The following is a 17,756-nucleotide window of genomic DNA, read 5'->3' as shown; positions in this document are numbered from 1 at the left end:
ATTTGTCAAAAAAAAAATGTACTGATTGAATTGAACCTGAGTAGATTTCCCTGATTTCTTAATAAGTTACTCTAAAAAAGTTACAGTAATGACAATTGAAGATAAAATACATTTGTCCAGAAGCTTCTAATAATGATAACTAATGTGGAATCAACATATATAAATCCAATAGTACAAACATACTTCTGAAACAAGTAAAAGCTCAGGTTTACTGTTTAAATATACTGTTTAATGACAATGTAAATTACTTTTAGCAGATGGATATATTGCATCACTAAAATGTTGGGGAGGTTTGTCTATTACCAAAATCTTCTTCACTGTCGCTTGCTGTTGCCAAACTGTGGAATACATGGGTGATATCTTGCTCCTTAGATGAAATGGCTCCGAAGAACATGGAGTGAAACTAAAGGCAATGAAGGAAGTTTAACTGCAGTGTCTCAGCCAAGACCCTAAAATGCTGCATCTGTATTATGGCCAAACTAGGTAGGATGGTGGCATTTTTGTGTTCCCCAGGTAACTTTCAGCCACTCCATCTGGATGGAGCAGAGGGAAGAGTGGGCAAGCAAGGACACTCAAACTGCTCTGACAGACCCAGCTGCACTTGGCTCCTCTCTGAACTTCTTCCATTCAAGCTGGTCATTATGAGAACTTTGCAACTTTAAGAACTGGTGCCTAACTTTGCCTGTTTTCCTCTCTCCCTGACCCCGTTAGTGTCCGTTAGACCAGTCTTCTTTGCATTGTAAGTTTGAGGGCAGGGGCTATCTTGTCTGTCACTTATGAAAGTACTTTAATTTCCGTGAAAGTAACTTCTGTTTTATATAATGAGCAAGTGATTACAATAAGAACAACTGGGTGATACTTCCTTTTGGATAAACTCTGGAATTATCTCAAATAAGAAAGTCTTTGATAATGGAATGTTTTTGGCCTTGAAAGGAATTGGTGAGCTACTCATTGCAGATAGGCCTTCCTTATTTTTTTTTTTATTTTTTTAATTGAGGCATGTTTGGTCTCTAATTAGAAATATGGGAAACTGAAAACCCATTTGAATTAGAAATATCAAAGAGCATAGCTTGAGGTCTTACTAGTAAAATTTATAAAATGATAAATATACAAGATGGAAATTACCACTTTATAATGAATTGGGAGAGAGATAAAGTTCAACCTATAAATAGGTATGGGGTTTTTTTGGGGGGGGGGGAATTCCTCCTAGACTGACTTCAATTGACCTTAAAGGAAGCTTTTGACAAAATCTATTATCAATGATATCTCACCCGATAGGATAGCTTAAATTTTTTACTATGGGGCATTGCTGATATGGAACAATGCTGATACAATGTTCCACATCACCTACTGATTTGTTTCATATATTTTGCACATGTGTGATTATCCACTTCTGGGTAATTGAAAAAAAGTATAGGCTTCTCTTTAGTAGTAGATCCCAAATGTGTTATACTATGTTGTTTAAAGAATACCAGATTTAGAGTTCATAATTTACCAGCAGCAACTAAGGCCTTAGCTGGACCTAAGGTTTATTCCGGGATCATCCCTGCTTGCTCCCTGGGTCCCCTGTGTGTCATTTACATGAACAGGGATGACCCTGGGATGATTCCAGGATAAACCTTAGGTCTAGCTAAGGCCTAAGATATGTATAGCTAGTAATTGGGGTGGGGAAGTAATGTTCCTCTTATTTTGGAATGGTATTTATGTGGTGGTGTCTAAGCTTACTTATTTCAGAAACTAAAGCGGAGGTAAACTGGTGATTTTCATATGAAAAATTCTTAGTTGCTTGATTTGTATATTTGTAACATTAAATACATACAGAGGTAGATACATCTATCTTTCTGTTAACAAAATGGCCGAATTTGTTGGAAGAATTTGTTGTATTCTAAGCAGGCCTTAGCCGTTTTCTCAGTGTAAACAAACCTAAGTAAGTTAAGGTTTCTGGAATAGATGTTAACCCATGGCCTCAATCCAGACATAGTTCTACTTGGGGTATACCCATTGAAATTTCAGTGTGTATACTCTAATATTTCAATTGGTATACTCTGAATATGACTGATTCAGCAGCGTGATTGGCCTTGGCAGGAAGGAAATACTATTTTGGACCATAATTAATATGTGCATGGGTGCCCTGAGGTGTTCTAGATTCTACATACAGAATAGATGCTTTTGTACAGGGATGAAACTTCTGAATGGGGCACTGCAGCAAAATCAATTTAAAAAGTGCTCTATTTTGAGGTACAAAGCTGACTTCTCTTTAACAAGCCATTTCAATACCTTTTCAGCTTTCTCTTTTACCTTATAACTAGGATCAGGTAACACCAATTCCTCCACAGTGTTAAAGCCGCCTGCTAGACTCGTGTCTGTTTCTGTGTTTTGAATGTTTCTGCTGGACATGATGATGTCTTGACTGCTCCTCTCTGATGCAGGGCTCCTAAAATGCAACAGCCTTTAGATTGTCTTTTCAATCTAGCCTTTTAAAACGTGTAGTTTAATGTACTGATGTTTTTACCATTTTTAAAGTTATTGTTCAATTGTTGTACACCACCTTGATGGCTTTTTAGCAGATAAAGGATTATATAAAAGCCATAAATAATTAAATCTGCTTATTTGTTTAAATCTGGTTAGAGCAGCTTACCAAGTGGATAGCAATTAGAAACCCCAACAGAATTGAAACAAAATGTGATGGTGCCACGTAACAGTCACACCTGCAATATGTAATCAAGTATTCATAAATACTTCATGTTGACTTCTAATTTGAAAGATGGCATACAAGAATGTAGACTCATAAGGAAACACATTTGGGGGCTGAAGGTCAGTGGCAAAACACATGCTGAAGGTGCCAGATCCAGTCCCTGGCATCTCCAGATAGGGCTGGGAAAGCCTGTTTTGTGGATCTCTGAAGAACCACTTGCCAGTCAATATACTGTTGACAAACCATCAGTGATCTGATTTGGCATCCTCCTACGCTCCTAAATACATAAAAACTGCATACATGAACTAAGTGCATATGACTGGGCTGCATGAGTAATTTTCCCTCAGACCCTGATTATACTATGGGGGATTGCAGGGTTTGACTCCCAACATCTGGGATTCTGTTTGGCATGTGAACAAAACCTGAGAAGGCATGAGTCACCTAGTTGCACGATACTGAATAAACACGGCTGCTGCTATACTGATGAGGGCAATTAGTTTCTTGGATGAAAAGTGCTCTTGAGTAATGGCAACAGCCAATAGGTAAGGACATGTACATTGATGGTGCTATATAAATAAATAAATAATAATAATAAGGAAGTATTCTCTCTAATATTCTGTACTTGGAACTCCACATGCAAGAGCATGAATGGTATCCTTTCCTGAACTTGCAGAGATGTTATATCATAGAATCATAGAATAGCAGTCGCACTGCTCTAACAGTCAGGAAGTTTTTCCTGATGTCCAGCTGGAATCTGCCTTCCTGTAACTTGAGCCCATTATTCCATGTCCTGCACTCTGGGGGGATCTAGAAGAGATCCTGGCCCTCCTCTGTGTGACAACCTTTTAAGTATTTGAAGGGTGCTATCATGTCATCTAAAATCTAGCAATTTGCAAGGAAGAATGGACTTTAAAATCTGTTACCTTTTCTGGCCTTGTGAAAGGTGCAGGGATTCATGAGAGGATGTCTTGTTTTCAGAATCTGCTAAGGTAGCCAAAATAAAACTGGCTTCTACCACCATGTCTTCAGTGCTGAAAGCAATTGGCCTTTAAATGTAAAAAATAAAACTTCAACTGGCAGCCCAATTACACATCTCTCTCATTACATTTTACAATGTAATAAATAAAATATATAAATACTTCTGATCAATAACAGTTTACATTCTCCAAGTGAGACAGCTTCCGATACTGTTCTTTAATTCTAAAAAAACCTACTAAAATATTATTTGTCTTTCCATCGTAGCGTTACATAACGCAGCTGCTACATTTTTCAAAACAAACAGGTTTAAGCACACCTAACTGTGTGCTGGATTGTGGCCCATGTGTATGCTGTACATGGGGATGTATGACCCGGAAATAGTATTTGTGAAGGTAATTGGTATATGCAAGGCAGCCCTTAGATTATGTAGATGTTTCTTTCTATGTACTACACCTTCCACAAAAATTCTATGCCTTTTTATGCTTCTGATATTGCATAACTGCATACTAGCTAATAGTTTAAGCAATTTTATTAATTACCATATTTCTTTGATTGTAAGACGCCATAGATTGTAAGAAGCACACTAATTTCAGTACCACCAATAGAAAAAAAAGCTTGGTTCTAAGAAATAATAAACACACCCATGATTCTAAGACGCACCCTGTTTTTAGAGATGTTTATATGGGGGGAAAAGTGTGTCTTAGAATTGAAGAAATACAGTACTAGTTAAGCGAAGCGAACTTTTGGAAGTTTACAATAAAGATGGAATATTATATATCTAAAATATTATATATCTTTTAAAAAAAATACCCATCAACCTACTTTCCAGAAACACCAAAATGGACAGAGACAGGAGCATTGAAAGCTTCTGCAAAAGCCAGGAGTCCCTAAACAAGGAAAGGGTGTAATTAATTAACACAAAATAACACTAAGGACCATAGGGATGCTGAACCTCTTTCAGCCTGAGGGCCAAACTCCATTCCAGAGAAGCTCTCGGAGGCTGCCTTCCAGTGGTGGGTGGGGCCAGAAGTTAAACACCAGCATAGTGTAAATACAAAAAAATCACCAGCGTATTGTAAGCTTTAGGAGAGCCATTCTACCCGGTCAGGGATTGGGGAGAAGGTGGGCGAGGGCAGGGAAAGAGTGAGGCCATCTGGGGAGCCCCAGGCAGCCGGATTCGGGCCCCCAACCCTGAGGTTCTCCACCACTGCATTAAGGTATTAGATACTTGTTTCAAGCTTGCTATTCCAATCTCTTATGGGTGGGAGAACTGGCTATTTTATTTCTAGCTTATGGCTACCTGGACACATCTAGCTCGCTAGGGCTGCTAGCAGGATTCTGGTGCTTGGTTTGATCCAGCAGGAGAAGACTATCCATGGCTACTAGCCCTGATGGTTGTGTGCTATCTCCAGTATTTGAAGCAATAAGCCTGTGTGCACCAGTTGCTGGAGAACGTGGGTGGGAGGTTGCTGTTGTACTATGTCCTGCTTTGTTGGTCCCTGGTCAGCAGCTGGTTGGCTACTGTGAACAGAGTGCTGGACTAGAAGGACCCTTGGTCTGATCCAGCAGGGCTCTTCTTATGTTCTTAAGTTACTGTTCTTAGAGATGCCATTGTTTCATAGCACTTCACCCATTATTTCCCTCCCCTCCCCAAAAACCTTTCAGCCCACATGCTTAAATGCTACTGTCTAACCAAGATTTTTTAGCAGGAGCTCATGGAAGAGCACAGCTATGTACTCTTTAAATGTACCACAAAACCAAGCAACTGTAGTTAGCAACTTTACCCTCAACTCCTTAAGGCAAAATGTTACTTCAGAGTCTACTCCAACTTGATAGTATTCAAATTCTTCTGGACTGAGATGTATTTCCGTGTGCATTACCTTTGCAAAATCTGTTCAAAAGTCATGACAATAACAGAGATTAAAGCAGAGGAGCAACAGTTAACAAAAGGGAAATGAGAAGGAATAAATGACTTAATGGAGGGCTTAGAGTCATAGAATCATAGAAGAGCAGAGTTGGAAGGGGCCTATAAGGCCATCGAGTCCAAACCCATGCTCAAGGCAGGAATCCACCCTAAAGCATCCCTGACAGATGGTTGTCCAGCTGCCTCTTGAAGGCCTCGAGTGTGGGAGAGCCCACAACCTCCCTAGGTAACTGATTCCATTGTCGTACTGCTCTAATAGTCAGGAGGTTTTTCCTGATGTCCAGCTGGAATCTGGCTTCCTTTAACTTGAGCCCGTTATTCCGTGTCCTGCACTCTGGGAGGATTGAGAAGAGATCCTAGCCCTTATTGAGAATCTTTGAAAATGGTCAGCAAAAGGCCTGTTGATCTATAGCACAAGGCCCTTGTACATGTTCCTCAAAAGGAGAATACTGCACATATGGTGAGAAGAGAGCCTGCAATCACATCTATGATATTAGCAGTGAAGTGGGCACATTATATCCCAGCTAATTCTCATTCTCTCTCCAGATAAAGAAGGGATGGAATGCAGTGTGCTGGGTTACATCCAACTTCATCAGATGCTGTAATTAACCCTTGAATTTGAATTAGAAGGTTAACAGTTATACCATATTATTTATTTTGAAAAAGTAGTTATCCAATCCTATTTGCATTATTTTTTCTTTCATTGACTTGATATGATGATTAAATAACAATTTTAAGCCACATAAGGTGCAAGACACTTTCCCTTAATATATCATAATATTTTCTTGCATGTAGAATATTTTTAATTATAAATTTTCTGAAATACTTTAATCACACAATGAAAATTGAATCCTTACCCTTTTCATCCTCAACATAAGTCTTGAAACAAACTTTCACTGGTGTTACAGCTAAAGTTATTTCATCTTGATAGGTTGGGAAATGAATCAATATATCAGACAACTGCCTGAGAAGCATGAAAACATGGAAGTTATATGCATAGATTGCGCTTTTTTCTGTCTGTGTTTTACATGAGTAAGAAAAATTGCTAGATTTGTTTACCGATGCCTAAAAAGAAACACAACATGTTGTGGATTTATCTCTGCTTTAGTTTATTTATTTTGGAGTTCAATATTTTCTTATTCAGATCAGAGTACCCACAGCAGTGTAAAAAGCTGAACTGGTTGATAAATACCAGAAATGTGAGAGGCCCGGAGGAGCTTATTTAACGTCAAATTTCTGACAGTTTGTTCACATGGCCTAAGCCAAGTCAAGAAAAAGTTACGGCCTGGAGTAAAAAGGAGTTCGGGAGACATCCTCTTGGGGTGCTGAGCACCATGCTGTTTTCTCCTCTATGCATTCCTACCTTCTCCAGCAGGTGGAGATGGTGACCAGTTGGCAAAACAGATCTGTCACCACCTTTTCATGAGCTATTTCCTTCTGCTGGTAGAGACCAAGGGGGTGCCCAGCAGGATGAGAACGCCTCCTTTCAGTGCCTTTCATATCTTGTGGGGGAACACAATGGGAGGGAGCCAAGTACTTAACCTGTTGTGGTCCCTGCAGGATTTGGCTTTTCTTCCTTCAATTCCCATGTTCCTGCCTGAATTAATGAAAGCTAGATCTCTTGACAATGAGAGGCAAGCCTTTGTATTTTAATCTGTGACAAGTATCAGGTGACTTGGTAAAGGTGTTGTTTGTTTTATTACCTTGACTGGAGCTTCAGTACATTGGGACAGAGATGCTTTGCAAACATAGCTTGCAAAGGTTCACATTCTTGAAAAGCTAAATTATGAGTTTTCACAACACCTGAGGAGAGAGGATAGGGATTGAAATTGGCCTATGTCTGCTTGAACAAATTAATAGCATTTCATATGTTAGTATATTACATATTTAGGATGTTTGAAAAAAATTGAGCATTATTTATATAAACATGAAGTAGGCTAAACAATGTGTGACAGCTAAAACTGCAGTCTTGAATCAATTATTCAGTGACATTAATCAACTAGAAACCCCAAAGGCATCCTTGGTTAGTCAATTTAATAATTGGGCATCCCCACCAAAGGTCATGCTGGCTGGGGATGCTGGGAGTTATAGTCTATCATATACAAAAGGCACCAGGTTGGGAAAGGCTGTTTTAATATAAGCACTTTAATAAAGTCTGCAGATGGCAGGGCACCGTCTTGGGAAAGGCTCTCCCTTTCTCCTCCTACGCTGGAGTGAGCGAGTGCCTCTTCCAAAATGGGGCCAGCTGTGACACATACATGCACTGCCTAAAAACAAAGCATGTTTTTGTCTTCTTCAAAACTACTGCTTTAGCCATATTCAAATTTAACCAATTCATTTTACTGGTTTACTAAGATTTTTATAATCATTTCAAGAAGACTTAACAAAATTATCTCCTGAGTATACAGATTAAGTATAGCCTCCGAACCACCAGTTACTTACTACCACAACAGGCCATATGAGACCAGACTCCGCTACAAACCCAGATGCCAACACTATATAATCATAAATGAGATTAGAGCGAGAGACTGCTGAGTTAGAATTCATCAACAGGTTTAATTCTATCGCCAGAAACTTGAATGGGGATAAAGAATTTTTATTACACCACATGTGTTAATTAACTTATCTAGTGCCAGGATGTTTCTGTTATCATTAGCAATTGTCCTGTGAATGGCCAGTGTTAAGAATTTGATTGGCAGTCTCAGCATTTTGTGGGGCAGGCAGCTGCTTCTGTTCCTGCCTTCCGTTTGAAGTTGTTCTTCTATTTTGAGGTCTGTCCTATCCAATTCCGGTTTAAAGATCTAGACCAGTAAGGACTGTGGTCCGTCAACAGTCAGCACCTGGAGAGCAGACTGACCAGGCAGTTGCACAGGTCACATGGTCAAACCTTCAGTACCAACAGAAATAATGTATTTCTGTATAAATTATATTTATTTCTAAATTTGCATCTACACATATAGATTAGCACATGCAAAATGTATGCAAATTGATGTCCTCATTCATTTTCTTTTTTGGTGATGCATTTCTTCTCTCTGGGCGATTTGTAAGTGTCCACTCTATTACTGAATGGCGCAGCTACACTGGGAACACTTTAGAGTAGTCTCAATGAGTGGCGATTTTGTATGTGCTGACTCTTAAGACTATTTAGTGCTACATCAAATGCCAATTACCTGGTTTTCATAATATTTAATAACCAGTTCCTTTGCATGGCTTGTTAAAATAAAAGGTGGCATCTAGTGCTCTCTAGTGGACACTGTGCACTTCATATCTTTTAATAAAATGTGCTAGTGCTGGATTCTCTTTTCCTATCTTATTGTATTTACAGTGCATAAACCTAATTAAAAAACCATGTCAGCTTGTCTACTTCATTGTATTGTGTAACTTTAATAACATGTATAAAATAACGTGTATTAGACATACATGGAAAATGGAAACTGTGTATTCGATCATGTTTGTAACTGTCCCATTTTTACTTCTCAAATGTTGCTGAGGACTTAATCCCAGCACACAACTTTAACTGCCCAGAAGGCTTTGGCTATGGGGCAGTATAAACACAAGACCAAAACCCCTATTTTCAAATGGAATTAAGTTCTGTCGATTCCCGGATTTTAACCCTGCCTTCTAGCCCATAACATGACTTACAAGATCATGTGTCAACACATACCATGTTTGCAGAAAAGTTGAAAAACAATATGGCAATCTTTAAAATTTGTATAAATGTTGCATTTCTCTACATTCCTTTCCAGTGTGTTTAAGGACCGAAATAGAGGTAGGACTGCCTGAAATAAAAAGAATGTTATCAATGCACAGATTTCCCTAAGCGTAAAGTTAGCTCATAAAAACACATTGAAGATAACAAAAGATTTGGCTCCTAATCTTTGCAGAATAAACATGCACATAAAGTACATTAGCAATTGCATAAGGGAGATGTATCTTGGTGAGCTAGGTTAATATTGCCTTGCTGTGTATTAACAACGTTGGAAAATTATTATTTTTTTCCAAAATTTCTACAGTAATTTATTTTTTTTGCTAGTAGAAAATTTGATATTGTTCAAAGTCATATTGTTAGTTGAAATCCACATATCAAATAAACCATCTGTACGTTACATGTCATCTCATTGTCCAAATAACTATAAATGGAACTGTTTTGTAGCATAAAATAGCATGTATTGCTTAAATCTACTGAGACTTACCTTTATTACTAATTTACATGTAGGTTGTATGTGGTTTTTGTTCAGATCCAATTCAGTCGTGTTTTTACAAGAATAATGTTGAAAGAACATAGATGAAAAGAAGACACAGGCATAGGCTGACCTAGAAGAATTCACTGACCTCAAGGAAAGCTGTGGATATAGGATTAAATGAAATCACATGAACTTCAAGTCACAGAGAAGGAAACATAATGATAATTTTGGGGGACTTTGCGTTTTATGTTTTAAAAAATTCGTATAATGTTTTGTTTCTACAGGTTTTAAAGTTTTGTGTATCTGTTTTCTTAAATGGTCGATGTTTAAAATCTTTGTAAACCGCCCAGAGAGCTTCAGCTATGGGGTGGTATATAAACGTAAATAATAATAATTTATCATCAGAACTATAAAACCAAATGACTGGTGATTTCAATATGCTATTAGTGGCAAGAATCTTGATAGCAAAATACAATTATCACTCTGATTCTACTTCAATCTATAACATCTATTATTTAATTCCAGGTTTGTTTTTCTAAACTCCGAATGTACTTACTCCTTTTTCAATAGGATCAAACCAAAATTCGTCACTGATTCGTGCTATGGCGTGTACGGCTCTTCCAAATACTGTAGAGAAGATTATTGTCTTTTTTAAGTACGATTACATTCTGACATGCAGGGCAACCCTATATACGTAATAAGGAATATGTCTTTTCAAAAGTAACTCCGAGTGAGTTGAATAGGACTAATTCATCTTAAGCCTATCACATTGCAGCCTTGGTCCACAATGAACTGATGTCAACTAAGAAGGTAAATCACCTCTTGAAATCAGAAATATAGGGAAGGATTTAAAGTTGATTTATGTTCTGTGTGGAGCAGGACGAAGGAAAAACAAAACATGCAACACGAGATATAGTGTATTATCTATAAAAAAAATATTTTAATATCAATGGACTGCTGCTAGGAAGAGGTTTTGTGAAGTGACTTTACTCATGGCTACAGTAACTACTAATGTATTTGAGAGGGGGGGGCAGCCGCGGTACGTGGCGCTACCTCTGAGCTGGGCGCCCCCAATAACACCCTTCATGGTCGCGGGAGGGGACCACGACGTCGCCCTCTCGCCTCACGAGCCACTGACGCGCCAAAAAGGCGGGAAGCCCAGCCTGAGGTAAAGAGCGCGCGGAGAACAAAGAGGGGGGACTGAGGGAGAAAGGGCTCCGTTGTGTGCATTCCTCACTTCTGGTTTCCGTTTCAGCACTGCCATATGCGGGGCAAGATGCAGAATGGAGGAAAGCCACTCTCCTCTCCTCCCCCTACTCCTTTCGCGCCGATTCCTCCGTACGATCAGTCGGGAGCCGGAAGTGTCTCTGATTGTATGGAATCTGTGGCCCTTTGGTTCATGAACAGCTCCGATACCCGGATGTCGCCCTCCTGCATTGTGTTTCTTCCCCCGCCTTCCCGATGGGAAACAGACGAGCCCACAAGCCCCGCCCCTTTCCTGTCTCCTTTCTCGAGTTTGACTGACGGGGCCCTCCGCAGCGCGTTCTGGATGGTTTTTGGCTCAGCCTCGGCTTCCGTAGCTCCTGTTTCCGGACTTCGGGTTTGGCACACCGGAAGCGGCGGAAAGAAGGGGCTGAAGTAGCGGCGCTGAGGGGGGCCAAGATGGTGAGTCGTCTTGGGGAGGGGGAGGGGGAGGAGGAGGGGGAGATCAGGATAAGCAGCGAGCGGGGTGGGGGGGGGGAAAGAAGCCCCTGCCCCAAAGCCCCTCCAGTCAGCCTTTTTCCTCCTCCCTCTCTGGAAGCAGCTGCCTTCGGGGATCCCCTGGAGCTGCTGTAGTGTGGCAGCCTCCCCGCCTTCCGATGTGTTGGACTACAAGTCCCATCATCTCCAGTTGGCTGGAGGTGTTGGGAACTGTAGCCTAATATATCTGGGCAGGCCCTGGGTGGAGCAGCCTGTCGCAGTGACTCAGAGAAGGGAGCTGTCAGTCGGGAAGTCCCGCGGTTTGAACCCCCTAATTGGCCCGACCCATTTGCATGTCATCATTTCAGTGGGTTGGATCCAGAGGCAGCAGGAGGCCCGTTGGAATCAGTGGGGCATGTAAGTCACCATGAGTGCCGTTAATGTCAGTAGGTCTGTTCTAAGGTCTGGATCCAATCCATGAATGCCCTGGGCCTGAAACTCAGCGGCGGACCAATAACTTCCCTCTTGGGTGGCTGTTTGAATGACAATACATCTAACTTAAACTTATTAATATTATTAAGAACATAAGAAGAGCGCTGATGCTGGATCAGACGAAGGGTCCATCTAGTCCAGCACTCTGTTCGCACAGTGGCCAAACAGCTGTTGACCAGGGACCAACAAAGCAGGACAGGGTGCAACAGCACCCACCCACCCATGTTCCCCAGCAACTGGGGCACACAGGCTTACTGCCTTGAATACTGGAGATAGCACACATTATCATTATCATCATCATCATCATCATCATCATCATCATCATCTGCTGGGCCTCAAGGCGGCATTACAAAATTTAAAACATCTACATTTAAAACCTATGAATAGAAATGTACAAAAGTTAAAAAATATATTAAATATGTTCCAATATTAAAACATTTAAACATTTGAAATACACGACAATTTTAAAAGTCCTTTAAATGGTGGCATGAATTTTTGTCTGTGCTTCTGGCCTTAGGGCAAGCTACCGTTCTCTTAGCCTCTGGTTCACCCAGTCTACATTATGGGGAAATCAGTATTGATCTACCTTATAAGACTCTTGTCAGGCTTACGGAGGTGATGGAGTATTCCAAAGAGCAAAGGATAATCTTTCCACACTCCATTCTTGTTCGTTTTATTCCCAGCCACACTTTCTTCCCTTTCTTGATCCCTCTTCCCTGTTGTTTATACAGCATCATAAGTATACTGGTGCTTTTTTTTTTTTTAAAAAAGAGAAATTTTCAGTCTAAATTACACAACGATTCTACACTCCACTGACTTGGGTGTTAACTCCCCTTGGAACTTACAGTGCTGAAGTTCTATTTTGTGCACAAGAAATGCCCTTGCAGCCCATGGTGACTGATCCAAAACGTTTTGACAAAAAGATAGTATGTGATTATTGTCTCCAGGAGTTGTTTGCTAGTCAAGGCAATTTCCCAATGAATTTCACAACCAGCGAGTTTCCAAGGATTTTCTTTTCCTTCTAACCCTGCCCGGCTTCACATTAACTATAGTTTTGATTACATTCCTGCCATACATAACTCACCTGCATTCATGGTATTTATGGCAATAACTTTTCTCTTAAGAATTATGCTTGGCTAACCCCTTGGCAGCATTACGCTGAATCTATGAAATGTGGCATCGTGCACTGTGTGTAGATTGTCAGTCTCATATATGAAGGTCTGTGGTGGGAATAATGAGGAGAGGAATGAAAATAAGTGCCTGTGCTTGTCAGTAAAAGGAATTTGGTCTGCAGTAGAAATTGTGTGGCAGCTTGGTCCTTTTTTCCTGACTTTGCTGTTCCTAGCAAGCACAGTCTTGTAAGTAACATCTCGTGCGAGGTGAACAGAACTGGAAAGTTCCTACAACAGTTTGGCAGGTCTGTGTGTGCACAGAGAAAAAGTGAAGAATGTGATTTTGAGGTTCACAGTTCAGCCTCTTGAGATTCTCAGCATTGTTTTTTTATTATTAGTTTAAGTTTCTAGCCCCTGTGGCTGCCATATGATTGAAAAGCTGAGAACAATGTCTGGTAAACCTTAGAGTCTTCAAGTGGGGTAATGGAATAATATATCGAGTGTTTGTGGAGGAGACTTCAGCACCTTCCACAGCTCCTTCACTCTGAAATTGAGTGGACTGTGCTGAGCTCCCAGAGCCACAGCAAAGGGTCAAGAGGAAGTGGATTTATTGTAGCAGGGCCAGAACGAAGATACTGTGAATGAATACCTAGTTCTTAAGAAAATGTTCTCTTTACTGGGAACCCAAATGAAGTGTGTGTTTTGGGAGTTACTCATAAGCTAATGTCCCAGATCCTATTTGTACTCTGACGCCCGTTAGGAGATGTAGCATGTGCACTTTTCATTGCATTTGTTCGATATAAGGTCAGCATCATCTCATGTCTTCATGCGTACAGAGCTATCTGCTCCACTGAAGTGAATGGGGAAACCCTTTTGAGCAGGGAATCTTGGGTTATACATTGGAACTTTAGCTGCATGCCACCCTGAGATCCTAGTGATCTAGGGCAGGATACAAATGTTTTAAATAAATAAATAAACTTCCACACCTGCAAGGCACTGGTGGGTTTGTTGTGCTTGCTAACCTTAGTGGCTCATTTGAAAACTATGGGAGATTATGACTCCTCTGTACAAGCAATGCTGGGAAAATGCTTCCATTAGTTATGGCATCTGTTGCATAAATCAGATTTACTTTTTTTAACATTTCCCCCCCTAACATTCAGATTTCATAATGATTTGCCTATTAATTTGGCTTGAAATGTTTCCTTTTCTGTTGCTTCCTTTTTATTTAACATTGTTCATGTCTCACCCTATTTTTCTCCCATTCCTGACCCCCCCTGCACCCCTCCCCACCCCTGTCTGCAATCAACTTCTTCATCCAATAAGGCTGGGCACAGAGTAAGTTTGTTCAACTTGGCCTCTTACTAACAATGGTTGTGGTAGGTGGCAACTCTCTTAGTGGCTATTAAAATGTTTAAACGGATATGAAGAAAAATGCCTTGCTGGCTGCTGCTACTGAATTGCTGGTGTGGAGTCACATTATGATGCTTCATTGTGACTACTTTGCTCTAAATTAAGACAGTCGTCTTATAGACTGTGTTCCAGGGGACCCAGGCAAAGCATAGCAAACTATTTCTCAATGAGTAAAGCAATAACCATGGACAGGCTTCCCTGAAAGGCAGTCTGCCCACAACTATCAATCCATCCCTGCCATCAGCAGCAGTAAGGGAGGGTGGGATGGACAGGGATGGCAGGACTTCAGACTTGTGGATATCGACTTTGCTTACTAGAATCTTTAGATCCACCAATCGGAGCCTGGTGCAAAAGAGTTAAATAATATATTTAGGATTAAGCAACTTTGAACTCAGGAATTGTTTGGGATACCAAAACTGAAAAGAACTCACAGTCCTTTTACAGAAAATTCCATTCCTGGTTACCCCAAATATTTTTTTCATTTCATGGAGGGGGAGGAGGGAGGGATCATTTTTGTTGCAATTTTTAAATAGTTTAGAGTCAGAAAACCTTGTTGATTTATTGCCAGTAATCCAGAGATCTACTGATAGATCAAAATCTACTTTCTGCCCACCTCTGTGCTGGGGTGTGCTGTTCTGCACTTCACACAGGCTTGGCCAGCTCTACGTGTGAACTTGGTGTGTGCTCTTGAACGCTTCCCAGAATCCTGTGTGACATGCAGGAGCTCCTTGGCAGACAACACATTTAAATAGGTTCCTTGCATCAAGGCCTTTGTGTGTGTGTGTGTTTATCAGCGTGCAAGCCTGGCTTGGATAAAGCTATTACTTTTCACCAGTCTGGTACATGGCTCAAACATTGTCATTGCTGTGTTTGGGGGTTGTGTCTTGGTTATCTGCTGTAGAATCCAAAACAGTTTAAACCTTTTTGATATTTTAAGTGCCACAGGATTTGGAAAAAAAACAGTACAAAGCACAATAAAGATAGCACAATAAAGATAGCACAATAAGGATGCAACTCCACTAAAGTCTGAAGGAGCGTGAACTTTTACTTTCCAGCAGTATGCTGAGTCTATCCATAAATGGAGGAACCGTGAAAAAAGATTTGAAGCGCTGAAAGTTTCTTGACATGTTGCCGGAGACCTAAGTGTTTCTTCTTCCCTTTTTTCCCTATAAGTTGGTGTTAGTGTTGGGAGACCTTCATATCCCGCACCGCTGCAACAGCCTGCCAGCTAAATTCAAGAAATTGCTGGTTCCAGGAAAGATTCAGCACATTCTCTGCACTGGAAACCTCTGCACGAAGGAGAGCTATGACTACCTCAAGACCCTGGCTGGTGATGTCCATGTAGTTAGAGGGGATTTTGATGAGGTAATGACGTCGACTGGGTAGAGAAAGAATACGGCTTTCTGTTCTGAGCTTTTATTCTGCTGTTCTCTGTAACCGACTGCAGAACTGGTTTCTTTCAAATATATTGATCTTTCAAGCTGGTCAGGTGTAGGTGTGCACGCATGCTACTTCTGCTTGCCACATCAGACACTAGAACCGGTACCTTGTTTAGCCACATTACTTGTAGGGCTGTTGTTTGGTCATTCTTAATAATACACGGCGGCGTTTTCATATGGAACGGGTAAAGGGATAGAGCAGCTGTATACAGAATTGACATGTTGTGTCTTTAATCCTAGAACTTGAATTATCCTGAACAGAAGGTTGTAAGTGTTGGGCAGTTTAAGATCGGGCTGATTCATGGGCACCAGGTCATCCCTTGGGGGGACGTGGCCAGCCTGGCATTACTGCAAAGGCAGTTCGATGTGGACATCCTCATTTCAGGGCACACACACAAATTCGAGGCATTCGAACATGAAAACAAGTTCTACATCAACCCTGGATCGGCGACAGGAGCCTACAGTGCTTTGGAAAAGTGAGTTATACGCTGCAGGATACTGTTTAAGTGGGGATGTGGCGGTTTTAATATTAGTTACTGCAGTTTGGATGGACTGGAGCACCCCACAGCTTCTCAGTCTTGGCTATGAAGATTTACAGTTGCATAAATTCAATGTTGCTATTAGGTCTAGCAAACAGTGCTAAATCTCTAGCCCCTCCCACTCCGGATTTTTGAGTTAAGAATACATGAAAGCAGGGCTGGGCAACTTATGAGTTCATATTATTATCATTATTAATTTATTTACTTATTATACCGCCCAATATCCGAGCCCCTCTGCGCAGCTCACAACAAAGTGTGGCTCACTTTTTGAAGTGTGTTACGTAGGCTTTTAGTTATTTCCTTTGGTAGGAGAGTGCCGCGTTGTTGGAGGCGCACTTCAGTTGCCTGATATGATTTATAGGGGTTTGGGGCTAGTAGAATGAGCAAGTGGCAAAAGTACCGCCCACCCCTCCAAAGAAGCAGCTGCAAACTACTCCTAACAACTGGTGATGTCAAGTTGCTATTAGAGCAGCCTTCCTCAACCTGGGGTGCTCCAGATGTGTTGGACTGCATCTCCCAGAATGCCCCAGCCAGCTGGCTGGGGCATTCTGGGAGTTGTAGTCCAACACATCTGGAGCGCCCCAGGTTGAGGAAGGCTGTATTAGAGGATGAGGAGGCTAAGCAGGATCCACATAAGACCACCTAGTGGCTTTACAGTCTACAAGTTGTTGACCCTGGTCCTATGTTTACTTCGAAGCAAGTCGCAGTGAAGTTAATGGGACTTTCTTCCAAATAAGTGTGCATAGAATTGCAGCCATAGGTCGTGAAGGACTCAGTCCTGATGTGGTCAGCAAAATAACTGTGCCACCTTTTTCTCCCCTCAGCAACATCATTCCTTCGTTTGTGTTGATGGATATCCAGGCATCCACTGTCGTCACTTATGTCTATCAGCTGATTGGCGATGACGTGAAAGTAGAAAGAATCGAGTACAAGAAATCTTAAAGCAAGTTGCTCAGCCTGGGTCTCCTCTGGTCTCTTTTCTTCTTCTTTTTTTGCAGTATGCACCCAAAGGTCCACCGTGTTTGCAAAATTATTAGCTTACAAAATGACTCCTCTTACCTTATTGTAGACCACTAAGTTCACAGTACTTGACTTCTACAAAGTCTGCCTTGGCTTGACTCTTTCCTTTGCCTAAAAATGGTTCATGCTTGTAAATACCGTTCAAAGTGCACAGCGCCGTCCTGTCTGTTCACATGAACTATTCCCCGTCTTGTAATAAACACTCATTTAACTTTAATTTGGTACAGCTAACATTACTTACAGCTTAAAACGTCTTATGATAAATCAGGGAACGTCTACAAAG

At 41.0% G+C, this 17,756-nt stretch overlaps 2 protein-coding genes across 2 annotated transcripts; one reads left to right on the top strand and one right to left on the bottom strand.

Moving 5' to 3' along the window:
• Positions 1-150: 150 nt before the first annotated feature.
• On the bottom strand, positions 151-11,045 carry RAD9B (RAD9 checkpoint clamp component B). Its single transcript, XM_063144312.1, has 11 exons — positions 11,019-11,045; positions 10,338-10,427; positions 9,791-9,940; positions 9,262-9,376; positions 7,301-7,400; positions 6,455-6,561; positions 5,458-5,564; positions 4,496-4,560; positions 3,619-3,741; positions 2,299-2,434; positions 151-403 (listed from the first exon to the last, which is right to left on the bottom strand). The coding sequence occupies exons 1-11, from the start codon at positions 11,043-11,045 to the stop codon at positions 275-277; spliced, it is 1,149 nt and encodes a 382-aa protein (XP_063000382.1). The 3' UTR covers positions 151-274.
• Positions 11,046-11,331: 286 nt separating this feature from the next.
• VPS29 (VPS29 retromer complex component) lies at positions 11,332-17,690 on the top strand. The gene is made up of 4 exons (XM_063143853.1): positions 11,332-11,446; positions 15,649-15,840; positions 16,155-16,390; positions 17,278-17,690. The coding sequence occupies exons 1-4, from the start codon at positions 11,444-11,446 to the stop codon at positions 17,393-17,395; spliced, it is 549 nt and encodes a 182-aa protein (XP_062999923.1). The 5' UTR covers positions 11,332-11,443; the 3' UTR covers positions 17,396-17,690.
• The last annotated feature ends 66 nt before the right edge of the window (positions 17,691-17,756 follow it).

Source organism: Elgaria multicarinata, chromosome 18 (genome assembly GCF_023053635.1).
Source record: "Elgaria multicarinata webbii isolate HBS135686 ecotype San Diego chromosome 18, rElgMul1.1.pri, whole genome shotgun sequence".
NCBI lineage: Eukaryota > Metazoa > Chordata > Lepidosauria > Squamata > Anguidae > Elgaria > Elgaria multicarinata.
The sequence above is the reverse complement of the archived record's forward strand: the minus strand, read 5'-3'. Positions and strand labels throughout refer to the sequence as shown.